Source organism: Perna viridis, chromosome 2, assembly GCF_037379345.1.
Source record: "Perna viridis isolate PV_CMFRI_1.1 ecotype Kerala chromosome 2, ASM3737934v1, whole genome shotgun sequence".
Taxonomy (NCBI): Eukaryota; Metazoa; Mollusca; class Bivalvia; order Mytilida; family Mytilidae; genus Perna; species Perna viridis.
In genome coordinates this window covers 15,814,301-15,827,932 of record NC_142446.1, presented here as the reverse complement: position 1 = coordinate 15,827,932, position 13,632 = coordinate 15,814,301, and the positions used below count along the sequence as shown (strand labels likewise).

General features: G+C 32.4%; 1 protein-coding gene across 27 annotated transcripts in view; it reads left to right on the top strand.

Annotated features, from left to right (window-relative positions):
- Positions 1 to 13,632, top strand: part of LOC148623807 (serine/threonine-protein kinase MRCK alpha-like) — a 58,866-nt gene that overhangs the window by 30,992 nt on the left and 14,242 nt on the right. For 21 of the 27 annotated variants that reach the window (XR_015919510.1, XR_015919509.1, XM_088565933.1 and 18 more), the window contains 10 exons: positions 1,055 to 1,127; positions 1,726 to 1,788; positions 2,639 to 2,728; positions 3,197 to 3,520; positions 8,523 to 8,630; positions 11,142 to 11,222; positions 11,890 to 11,987; positions 12,382 to 12,469; positions 12,741 to 12,843; positions 13,458 to 13,562. Coding sequence is in view for 25 of the 27 variants with exons in the window: in XM_088565933.1 (XP_088422059.1) it covers positions 1,055 to 1,127; positions 1,726 to 1,788; positions 2,639 to 2,728; positions 3,197 to 3,520; positions 8,523 to 8,630; positions 11,142 to 11,222; positions 11,890 to 11,987; positions 12,382 to 12,469; positions 12,741 to 12,843; positions 13,458 to 13,562 (1,133 nt within the window). In the remaining 2 variants the exon portion in view is untranslated. The remainder of the gene's footprint in view (positions 1 to 1,054; positions 1,128 to 1,725; positions 1,789 to 2,638; positions 2,729 to 3,196; positions 3,521 to 8,522; positions 8,631 to 11,141; positions 11,223 to 11,889; positions 11,988 to 12,381; positions 12,470 to 12,740; positions 12,844 to 13,457; positions 13,563 to 13,632) is intronic. The other 6 variants (XM_088565955.1, XM_088565949.1, XM_088565957.1 and 3 more) reach the window with 1 other exon arrangement.

Here is a 13,632-nt window from a genome sequence, read left to right as displayed (position 1 = left end):
TATGTTTTGCTGGTGTCCTCATGTACATGCTTTTTGGCTGGAACTTGTACCAGCTTCATGTTAGTTTTTACAATTTTGTTGTGTTTTATTGGGTTTCAAAAATTGTTATCTCCTAAACTCCAGGAACCTATTATGGGAGCAGTTGTGCCATGTGTTAGCTTTTCTGTTTAGTTGCACATGTTTGTGGTCATATAACTTTTGTGATGTTGTTACATGTTATCTTTAAACATTTGGTTTCTGCTTGATAACTTGAGGAAAAGTGTGTGGATTTCTATAAAATTATAATCTGGACGTTTGGAACTGGGTGAGGACAGTTTAAAAAAAAGGAGCGACAAAAATCAACTGCCCCTTACAAGGTACATGAACGAATGAATTGACAAGGCAATTCCCTATATACCTGTGTATCAAAAATTCTAGATATTAGGACTTATTAGTTTTTTTTTTTAATGTAGAATCACAAAATTTGAAGATTCTAGTAAAATCTTTACACTGTCCAACATCTAATTTCAACCAAAATTCAGGGCTGTAAAAAGCTTAGATTTAAGTTTATATTTTCTGACACTCTCAAGGTTCAACTTCTGTGGTATTACCAAACTGCACCCAGTGAGTCATTTTATGAAGTCAATTTCCTTGATTAGAATATGGCATATTAATTTGCTGATGTATGGCGGAGGCTGTCAGATTTGTTCATGTTGTAATTTAACAGCTATGACAGAATCTTTTAAAATTTAAAATGTTTCTTGAAACAAATAGAAGGTCATGTTTGATTTTTATAAGTATTGATTATACTTTGTAAGTTATTAGTTATGGACCTTTTTATTGTGTAAAATAGAAATTTTCATGTGTTCTTGAAAACTTAATGAAAGACACTGTTTAGATTCACCTGTATTGTTTCTGAAAACAAAAGGGAGGTTCGTTATGATTTTCGTTGTTATTGCTTTTATTGTTCTCAGTTATGAACCGTTCTTTTGTGTGCAAAGAATATTGTGTTATACGAGGGAAAATATTGAATTTAGTATATGTATTTGAATTATTATTTTTATTAATATTACAGGCATTTCAAGCTCAAGAGGTTTATGACAATGCTTTGTCTTTAGTTAAAAGTACTAATTCCTGTTTAGTTTTAGGTAATGTATTATACATCGTGTCCATTAACAATGATTCAGTTAACTGGATTTTACATTTTTAATCAACTGTTGGTCAGCTTATGGCTGTTTCAGAAATAATTTCATAGGGAGGTGAGAAGGCACTTTTTATTTGACCCTGCCATGCATACAATTTTAATTAATTATTTCCTGTCATTGTTAAGACTGTTTTTTTTTTAATTGGATTGGAATTGAAGAGCGTAACAGCCCTTTGGTCTTTTTGCTGACTGAAAAAGAATGATCTGTCAGTACACAAGTTAATAAGGAGGTAATCAATTCACCAAACCACAAATTAATCTGATCCAAAACTGTCCTCAACATTCTTTTGAAGAAAAAAAGTTAAATAGATCAATCTTTCCTTCTATCAATATGATATCTTGAGATAACTGTTAACAAATTAATGTTCATGGATTATGCTTAGTGAACATTTTCATGGTTAGAAAAAAATAAGCGTTATGTAGTGTATAGAATGAATTATGTGGTTACTGTTTTCACACTTACATGGCCATCACAAAAAAGCAAAAATTAATTTGGTTACAGTAATTATCAGTTAAGTATTATCCTCTCTCTACACTTTCAGAACCAAATAAATTGTTAATGGGTACAGAGGAAGGTCTTTTTGTAGCTCAGCTTAACAAGGATGGTAAGTTTTTTGTCTATTATTTTTACAATTTTTACTGCCATTTTGCAATCACATGTATGTTGGTATAAGTCTCTATTTAATCTGGTAATCAGAGACTCCTTTGGCAATGACCTTAATGATCCCTGGTTGGATCATTTCATTGGGTTTCCTAATCTGTTATTTGTAAGCTGAACTAAACAGTTTAAGTTATGTGGGTTTACTAAATCAGGTCTAATAATAATATGGATCAATTTTATCTTACTCTGTAAACATTTTCTTTTGAAATTTTACACAAAGCAGATACTCGAGAAATAATCACAAGATAGTTGTGATTGTAAGGTTGTAATGCCTTCTGAATATTCTTTATTATTGCCTTTTCTGTGATGTCAACATTTTTCCAGTCATACTGATTGTTTGTACTCACCAGATATTTTGATAACAAAGCACATCTTCAGATGTGAACACATAATATTTGATTTCTATTATCAACATCATGTAAAACTGACTGACTTCACTGATATATAAAAAAAATAGTTTAGGTGGCCTGTACAGAAAGTATCTGAGAACTATTAAATCACAACGAAGTCCTGTTAAATTTGAATTTTTCTATTCAAATTGCTGTAGTTTATTTGAGATGTCTGAAAATGTGAAATATGGATATGTCTCCGTGAGTTAATTCAATTTATATCTTGTTTAAAAAGAACACCTTCATCATGTTTCCTACATTGGTCTATACATCCAAATAATTCTCATACTTGGATTTATTCTTTGGATGCAGGTTGAAATATGGAGCATGAATATATAACACATTTCTTTGGTAGTCCTATTTATAGTTGTCATAATTCTCCAAATGCTAATATCTTTTAAACAGTATTAATTAGAATAGGAGATAAGAATGAGAAGAAACCAGTCTACCAAGTAGAGTTAGTTTATGAAGAACAACTAGTTGTATATACCAGTGGTGAGTCACAGTTTTATAAATATTTACCATCTTTAGCAGCATAATTAATCCATCATTTACAGTATAATTTTATGGTAGCAAATTTGAGATCTCCAAAGGGGCATAGTATGTTTTTTTATTATTATATTTTTGGCAGTGGTACTTTTAGTGCTTATTGGTTGCTTCAAGGTGGGCAAACAACTTCTCCTTTTTTTTTGTTCCCATAAAAAAATTTACTAGATAAGAACAGTTGTTGATGACAAAGCCTTCAAAAGTCTCCATTAGGTCAAAACTTACTTGAGCTATTGCCATTGAAAAGGTAAAAAAAAAAATTAAAAGGCCGATTATTGCCGTTGAACTGCAGCTCAAAATATTTCTGATTTGAAAAGGTGAGTAATGTACACTCTCTTTAGCCTGTAGTTTTGTAATTATCATATAATTATTAATATTTTTATTAATCTAATTATGCTTTTAATTACATTTTTACAGGTAGGCAAAAACATATAAAACTGTTGCATCATTCTGCTTTAGACGGCCATGAAGGTGATCCAGTAAAAATCCCCGAAACCAAAGGCTGTAATGTGTTCTGTGTTGGATTTATACAATTAACTCAAACCTCTTGTCTCTGTGTAGCTATTAAACGGACAATACAGGTGTATGATCTGGTCCTCACCAGACAACGATATCGTAAAGTCAAAGACATTCAAGTTCCGGGACATGTGCAGTATTTAGAAATTATTCAGGATAGGCTGTGTGTAGGGTATCCTTCCTGTTTTGCTATTTACAGTGTTCAAGGAGATGCTGCTCCAATGGGTAAGGTTTCATAGTACAAATGAATGATTTGTTAGAGACCAGTTGTCCCAAGACATATATATTGAAAATTGATAGCTAGGTCAGATCTAAATTAAAAATTTGTTTTGTTTGCCGTTCACTAACTGACGTGATTTGAAGGGCCCAACCAAAAAAAATCAACGGCGATTTTCTTTCAGCCGTTTTTCGATCTGTGTTGGGAAAATGCTCGGAAAGCCTGTTAATTGATCTTTTTTTTTAAAGCACAGTCTTGACTTACATAATTAATGTGAATTTAATGGTTGCTCAGCCAAATGAGACTAAGTCCTTACATTCTTTTCCTCTGTCAAAATATAATACAGGATTACTTCAAAGTTTGTGGCATTTGTTATGAATACAGTCGACTCCACTTAATCGCATATCGCTTAATTGCATATTTCGGTTATTAGCATAATTTTCTCCTGCACAAAACCATTTCCTATTATTCTATTAGGGAAAAAATCGCTTATTTGCATAGGCCTTGGAGGTGCATTTCGGTTTATTGCATAGAGAATTTTGCCTCGTCCAGGTAAAGACAGGTTTTCCCAAATTCTATTTTAAGCCTTCGGGTCATAAATATGTCAATCATATTTATTGTTGTAAAAACTAGATTATCATCAATCAGGAGGTGTTAATAATGGATTAAAAAATCATGGACATAAAAGACAATATAAATGATTTCTAATTACATTAAAATAAACAAGCACCTAGGTGAACAATGACTTCTGACGACATGCCGAACATCACCTTATGATGCAGCTTGAGGTTCGGCTTGGGGTATTTTTTGTCCCTATTTAAATTCTTCCGACTACAAATGATTATCAATGTAAATTTAATTTTCTTTAATGAGCTGAACAGTTTTGAGTGAGCTTGGGTTACTAGGCATAAATATCAACCGAAAATTAAAAGTCATCATTCATTCAGTACAATGTCTAATGAAATTCAACTACCCTAAGGTGCCCCATACTGTCCACTCTTCATAGGAATATATCGAGGTCAATGACGCGTATAATACACAACTATTAGTGTACAATGAACAGAGGAATAAAAACACACAGACCATTTCAAAAGTCCAAAAACTGCAAACATTGATGATTATTACACTGAATCCTGCCTGAAATATGAAATATGGGATTTGCTTTCGTAGAAAAGTCAGGAAATTACTTGACTATTTATAGATGAGAAACACGTGGTTTTACTTATAAATACACACAGCGTAAACGCTAAAAACCACTAATTCCACTTCCCATAGGCTTCTATGCTAATTTCACAATATTCAATGGCTTCTCTGGACTTTACCTTAACTTTAACCTGCAGATGACTATATATCAGCATGATTCTACATATGTCAGCTCACAATCCTCAGAATGGCATGTGGGGTTAGCAGACTTGCAGTGCAGTACTGGTCACCGGAAGTAAAGGGTCTATAAATAGCATGGGAAATCCCAGTGTTTTCACAAGATAGGGGTATATTTAAAAATCATTATGGAGATTAGGCTTCACATCACAAGAAGCAAAATGTACCTATAAAATGTACAGAAATGTTTTTCCTTTCAGAAACTGTTTCAATTTTTTAAATAAGATGAGAACTTTTTTCACAGCACTATGAGGAACGGGGTAATTTCTGCGTAGGACTATTTTTGCCTACGTTCCAAATGCTCATTGGTTGAATTGGTGGTCTGTAACCTAAAGAAGGTCAATAAACAAGACAAACACAATATATATTATTATTTATTGATAAAAGAACAATACAATGAGAAGGTCTATAACAATTAAATACCAGATCAGAAATGTTGAACAGTGATATCCCTGGTTGATCCACAGTATCGTCGTCTTACCTGAACTCGCACTTCCGGTAAAATCGTAATTTCGGTTATAAGAATAGCCCGGTTATTTGCATAATTTTTACTGGCAAATAGGCTATGCAATTAAGCGGAATCTACTGTATATATTTTTGTACTTTACAATTTCCCTACAAAATTCGCTTGGAAAGATCTTTAAGATGTGTTTTAATACACGGTGATGATTTGACCTTTGATAAAAGTATCGGTCTTTGAAGAATAGCTAACGGCATAAATTTTCTCTGTAAATTTTAAACTGGACTTTGAACAGCCAATTGCAGTGGTTCAGGATTTTGATCAAAAACTTAAATATTTAATTTTAAAGTTATGAGAAATGCCACGGCAACACTCAACAGTAACACAAACAATAATTAAAGACCTAGACCTAGTGCTTGTGATGTTATGATGGCTTCAGCCACATCACTGTCAACATTCACTAGTAAATGTTTCTAATTCTTGTGTCCGTTTATCAAACAATGACAAAAGATATGGAAAGATGTACATGCATTATGATTCAAGATATGGAATATTACCGTTAAAAATTAGCATATCAATGATAGTTATATAACTGATACACACTTTTTGTATAACTTCATAAACAACAAAGATATAAGGATAATATAATAACAAGTCATCAAAGATGTGGAGACTCAGCTTATTACCTTGCATATGTCACACCCCTCGTACATTTAATTCTGCATTTCTACCTCTCCAAAAATTTCATTAAAATAAAGATTTTTCCTTACCTACCAACTCCAGCTTCAAACCATTGGGTAGGGGAACAGCAAACAAACATTTTCATGACATACTATATGATTTTATATTTGCTCTTTATGGCCACAAGAAAATTACACGATAAAGAATTTGTGGTCCTATTATGGTATGGTACTGTCATTGTCACTCATCTTTGCACTTGGTCATTGTGTGATTAATTAAAAATAAGTTAGTGGATCTTGCAGTACGGTTTTTAATTCTAAAAGGAGGGTTGTTATTGTTTTTTTGCAGTTATGGCCCAAACCATTTTGGAATTAGGTATAACTTAAATTAATAAAGTAGCGTTTGGATCTATGTGATTTTAAAACACAATGTTATATGCCACAAAAGTCAGTCTGTGATTAATTTTTTGGGGTTATCACCTACACTGTTATGGAAATATGGGCTGTTAAGGACTAAAACAAGAGTGTTATTTGTTTAACAACAATAGGATGAGTACAATGTTCTCAACTACAAAAAGATGGTTTTGATTGTTTAGGGGAAGAGGTAAAAAAAATATCACATGCGTCAACCTCTACGATTATATTAAGCAAAGCATTTATTTTTGAATGACCAGCAAATATTTGAATATTGGTTGGTCCTTTTAATCTAAGATTGACATTGTTAGGAAACAATGATTTTGTTACTCTTTCTGAATACCTCATTCATAAATTGAGGGGGAAATGGGCACTTTGAGAACCAAAGGTTTTTATTTATTTTTAGCTCACCTGGGCAAAGGCCATGTGAGCTATTGCCATCACTTGGCATTCATCGTCGTCGTTAACAATTACACAAAACTCTTTTCCTCTGAAACTCCTTGACTGATTAGAACCACACTTGGTATAAATGTTTCTTTTGGGTATCCTGCATAGAATTGATGTGGGGATTTTTGATTCATCGAAAAACATGGCCACCGCTACTAAAAATAGAACATAGGGGTCAGACAGTAGTTTATCACATATATCTCCAAACTGTTAGGTTTAACTAAATTCTGACAGAGGTAAAAATGTTCAGCATGATAAGATCTATCTATGGTCAAATTTTGGTTTTAAACTGTTCAGTCATGTTGGAGTTATTGCCCTTTTTCAACGATTTTTGCTATTTTTAATGTTATTTCTTTCAAAAATTTTCTCCTCTGACATTATTTGATTAATTGAAACCAAACATGGTACGAATGTTCCATGGTGTATCCTGCATAGAACTGACATGGGGATTTTTTATCCATCAAAAAACATGGCAGCTGTTACTTAAAATAGAACATACAGTGTAGGGGTCAGACAGTAGTTTTTCGCATATATATCCAAAACCGTTAGATTTAGCCAAATTCTTTCAATAGCTTAAATGATCCTTATTATTTGGACTACAAAAGTCTTCAGGGAAAAAAGTTGTCAAATAAGGTCTCACTAACCGCTTCTAAAGTTTCTGTTACTTTACATGTTAAACAAGTAATTTTCAGTGTTTCACTGTGAAATCCCAAGACAAATGATACCTTAAAGTTGCATACCATTGTAAAGCTTGGAAAAGAAGGGTTTCAAAATCATTATTCTAATGGTATGATGACCTAAGAAATTCTTCACAAAATTTACTTGAATAAAAAAAAACTGAAAATCAACATTTTTACCTTTTCTGCTAACTGACAGCATGAATGCAAATCACTCACACATGTAAACAATATTCATTCACTTTTGTAGTAAATTACAAAAATGATTTTAAAGTACACATTCTCAGCTTTATTTTAACTACCTTTGATCAGAATACACACAAATAATTTACTTACAATGGTACTACATAGGGGGTGGCCATTTGACCCGGAAGTGGTTAGTGAGACCTGACTCCTTGTAAGAGTTATTGCCCTTGAAAGGGGAAAAATGACTTTTTTTAACAGTTTTTAGTCAATATCTTGAAAACAGTGATAGATTTAAAGAAACTTTCAATTGTTGAAATGATCCTTATGATAAGCCCTACCCAAGACTTCTTGAGTCAAAATTGTTGGACAACTTCTTGTTAAATTTTTTGCGTTTGAAAGGCAATATTCAACCAGGTGGATGATTCAGGCTCCTGGGAACCTCTTGTTTTAAATTTAATTCTGCATATTTTTTTAAATGATTGTGCCAGAACTTTCGTATATGGTCAGTATTAAGAAAAACTTCGAAAGGTTTAATATTCACAGAAATTTGCTAAAGGCTAACTTTTATGAGCATATTCAGTAAGATTCTTTTGCATTTTCAAGTTTCATGCAGCAGCTGTATAGCAGATTATGGATTGTTTTGATTTTTTCCCCATTAAGTTGGGGTTACATTATCCAAATACATATGTCATTTTATAGTTCTTACTTCTTTCCTTGAAATAATGTTTAAAGCAATGGTTTTGATTATTAACATTACATATTTCAGCATTACTTAATACAGAGGACCCTAGTTTACAGTTCTTAATTCAGACCCAGTTAGATGCACTGCTGGCAGTGCAGGTGTCAGAGTCAGAATACTTTTTAGTGTTTAATGGTAAGGTTCAGGTTCATATTGTTAGAGATACAGCCTCATCAGATGAGGTCTTTACTTATCCTATATGTACTAACCATTAACTGACTTGATTGATTTTATTTTTTTTTAATAAGAAACAAGTGTTTGAATTATGATATATTTATCATGGTTAATTGTAATTATGTATTTCTTCATCTAAACCTCCATTAAAATGGTTTGATTGTATTTATGCTTAATTTTTATCAGTTGTTATCTAAGCAAACCTGAATTACAGAAGATTTGGGCACTTTTTGTTAATTTTGTTAAAAATCAGAATAGTTAGATGTAACTTATTTTTGGTCACAATTATCCTTGCAATGTATTTCCAAACTGTAGCCGACAAGTTTATGATCAAAACATTATGCTTGGCTATAGCTAAAAATAGAACATGCAGAACATAACATATGAGAGACCAAGGAAATAAAGATGAACCCTGCTTTATAAAAGTTTCAGTTAAGTTGACATTGTAGGACAATTTCTGAGCAACTTGGCGGGTGTTTCTAGAAAAGCAGAGGATGCTTACCCTACTGGTGCACCTGGTCCATGCTCCCAGTTTTTAGTGGAGTCCGAGTTGCTCATTTACTTTTGTTACTTTGTATGTATGATTTTAGTTACTTTATGTTCTTTGTTCTGAATGTCTGTTTTCCATGTCTGGTCTGTGTCCCTGGATTACATTCTTTTGATTACCGCTATAAACTTGGTTCCCTTGATTACTCTCTGATAATTGTAGTTCATCTGCTAGTAGCTATCTTGATAATCATAATACAGATAAAATTTAATGAAGTGATCCTTAAATAAAGGTTTTCCAGAGTCTCCATTGAGTATAAGTTACAGGACATCTCCCTACTACACTAGAGTTACTGTTTTTGAAATGCCAAAGGCCTTTTTTGTAGATTTGAGCTCATATCTTGCAAGACATTAAAGATAGAAACTTTCAATTGATGACATAATCCTTTTGGCCCCTTTATCAAAGTTTTCTTGAAGAGTTTTGATTTGTGCAATAACTATTTAGAGTTATTACACTTAGAAGTTTTGTAATGATGATCTTTGTGGTTTTAGTTAATACTTTGGGAAAAAAAAAAATTTTTTTCTTGGGAGTGATTTAGGGTGTTTATAACCTCTACTTTGTATATGATTTTCCTTTAGACATGCATGTTACTAATGGATAATACAGCCTTGCAAAAATCTGTGGAAAATATTCGTAGTGTACAATAGGATGAGCTTCATGAAACTTAATTAAAATTTTTTGTTAATTTTTTTAGCTCACCTGGCCGAAAGCTGTGTAAGCTATTGCCTTCAGTTGGCGTCCATCGTTGTCTGTCGTAGTCTTCAACAATTTTTCAAAGCTCTTCTCCTCTGAAACTACTTGACCAATTGCAACCAAAACTGTTAGGTGTAGCCAAATTCTGACTTGGGGGGTAAAACTGTTCAGCATGATGAGATCTATCTGTGTTCAATTTTTCATTTTAATCTATTACACCATGTTGGAGTTATTGCCCTTTTTCAACGCTTTTTGCTATTTTTCAAAATCTTATCCTCTGACACTACTCGACCAATTGGAACCAAATTTGGTATGAATGTTCCTTGGGGTATTATGCATAAAACTGATGTGGGGATTTTTGATATGTTGAAAAACATGGCTGCTGTTACTGAAATAGAACATAATTGTCAGACAGTAGTTTTTTGCATATATCTCCAAACCTGTTAGGTTTAGCGAAATTCTGACATGGTGTTAAAGTGTTCATCATGATGTGATCTATCTGTGGTCAAATTTTCATTTTAATCTGTTAAGCCATGTTGGAGTTATTGCCCTTTTTCAATGTTTTTTTGCTATTTGTAATGCAATTTCTTTAAAAAAAATCTTCTCTTCTGACACTACTTGACCACTTGGAACCAAACTTGGTTTGAATGTTCCTTGGGGAATTGTGCATATAACGGATATGAGGATTTTTGTTCTGTCCAAAAAAAAATGGCTGCCATTACTAAAAATAGAACAAACAGGTCAGACAGTAGTTTTTCACATGTCTCCAAAACAGATAGGTTTGGCAAAATTATTTCTATAGCTGAAATGACCCTTATTATAAGGCCTTCAAAAGTCTTCAGTGATTAAAGTTGTCAGGTGACTCCTTGTAAGAGTTACTGACCTTGAAAGATGAATTTTTAGTTTTCAGCCAATGTCTTGAAAACTATAATAGATAGAAAGAAACTTTCTATTGCTGAAATGATCCTTTTGATAGTCCTACCAAAGTCTTCTTGAATCAAAATTGTTGGACAATTCCTTGTTAAATTTATTGCCCTTGAAAGACAAACTTTAACCAGGTGAGTGATGCAGGCTTCTGGGAGCCTCTTGTATTTTTTTTTTTTTTAGATTTGCACGTACCCTAAGTTTCATTTTTATTCTTTTTCATTCCTTTTTCTTTTCTTCTGAAAAAAGTTAAACAAAAAACTCGTGGACTTTAAGAATCACAAGATAGATGTTATGATATATTTCAGTATTAGGAGTGTATGTTGACAACACTGGTAAAAGAAGTAGGACTCAGGAAATGATGTGGCCTGCAGCACCTATTGCTTTTGGTAAGTAAAATTATTGGAAACATTTACCACAGACATGGAAAATGGTTGAAATTATTCTATTAATGGCCTTTTATTTGTAAAGAAGTTCATGTGTAGAAGTTTGCTTTTTGTTCATCAACCCCCCTTAAAAGCAGGATGGTATATTGTTTTGTATGTGCTTTAATTTGTTCTTTTGAGCTTTTGTCTATCTCAGGTTGAAGTCCTTCTTTAATTGCTAGATAGGTTTTTAGTTTTTTAATTCTTAAGGATGAAAAAAAATACCTTATTTCACCAGTTAATCAAAGTAAACCTTACTATTTCTGATTAATACACAAAATATAGTCCAAATTACTGTGATTACAGTTTCATTTTACGTCATGTAATCTTTGAAATTCCGTTGATGCTAGAATTTTCAAAGGGATCAAAATCCTCTAGTGCTAAAAGTACTTTGTTTTTAAAACTTCATCAGAATAAACAATAGGTAATTCTATTGTGCACTTACTATATGTGTTTACTTTTGGCTTTACTTTGAATTCCTATTGTGAGTTTCTCTAATGTATCCACTCTTATAGCAATTAATGGAATTTTAAGGAACAGTTGTTGACATAGTGATAAGTTTTCATTTACTTTGAATGTAAAAGAATTTACATACTAGTAATTAATAAACTTGTATCCACTTTCTTTTCAGCTTACTGTGATCCGTACATCTTTTGCTATGCTGAGAATGCCATTTTTGTATATAATGTTAAAACTGTAGAATGGATACAGACATTAAACCTGAAAAAGGTTAGTATTTTGTCCTGCTTTCAGCTTTATTTAAATTCAGCAAATCAAAAAGAACCAAAAAAAAGTATTTGATTTAGTGCATGTGTTTCAAAAACTCTCATGTATTTATATGATCATAAAGCATTATAAAGAAGCATACTTAACAAAAATTCTAGGGCACATGCAAAGCTTGCATATATATTTTATTCGCAGAGGATGTTAGCAATACATGTATAACATTAATCAAGATATTGATTTACGTACACATGCCCAATGGTTCCGTAAAATGTCCTAACAATTGACTGAAAGTTATTACCAAGATTTGAATTGCACAGAAAGGCAATTATGCTCTTTATATAATGCAGAAAGATATCATGTAGACCTCAAATGTACAGATATATCTGGTTTATTGTAGACAAAACCTCTATGTAAGGATGGTTCAATGAACTTGTTTACCAACTTAGACTCTCAGCATGTTGTCTACTTTAAAAATATCTTTTTAGGTAAGTTGTGTATCATTGTTTTGTTGACTTAGTTCTGTGGAGCATAAGGTATGAGTTCAGTACATTGAAAGCATCATTGTTTTTGGGGCTAATTAAGTTACTCAAAAATTAACAATGAATTATAAACACAATGAATCTTAGAGATTGTCATGGAAATTTTAAATGTGTATATATAAAATCCATGAATTCAAAATTACAAAATATTGACAAATCACAATGGCTTGCTTCTTTATTCTCCTGTAGTGAAATATGTCGCTCTATATTTTTACAGATGAAGACAAATTGAATTTGACGGAATTGTTTAAGACAAAAAGTGTAAACCGAAGCAAAAGACGATTCTCTTTTAAAACAAGAGATGATCAGGCAGCTAAGGGGTAGGTTAATCGGTCTGTCAAATAATTTTACCTACAGTTATGGTATCTGCTGAATATAAAGGCAACTCTACAAACATGAGGTCTGTTGAAAAGAGGGACCTTACTTCTAATTGATTCATATATCTTTTCAGTTTCTTTAAGCATGTAGCAATTTACTTGTTGCTTTAGATGTTAACCAACATTGAATAGCCTTTTTTGATAAATTCTTTAATTCATAACAGAAGTAGGTACATATATAAAGGAATAATATTTTAATTGCTGATCTAACCATATACAACTATAATGCATTGGTTCTAATTATGAAATAGAAAAGAGAAAGTGATTGCACATGTAGTAATTCTTTCTGTTAGGTTGTAGATTTTCCTTGATCTTTTCCTGAAAGAGATGACAAGTTTCTCCTGTCCAAGATTATTCACTTACTTTATTATTTGATTATCCTTCATCTCAGCATGAAATATCATATTATTTATATTTTGCATGATTTGAACTTTAGTTTGCAAAAAGCTAGACTAGTCTGTATAAACATTTCATTCTTGTTAATAAGTACACTTCCAAGGTGCAGGGGGAAATAGAAAACAGGTGGAATAATTGTGAATCGGTAATGTTTTGTATAGGCAGGAGCGACGGTCTCGTGAAATTTCAGGACCTCTATCATTCAGTCATGTAGCACACATGGGACCAGATTCAGTGCTTCCCACCAGTATTCCAGTCCAAGTCCAGTAAGATCTTTTCGATAGTGGGCCAGTCACTTTGCTATGCTTATGTAATTGCATGTCTTGCATGATTGAC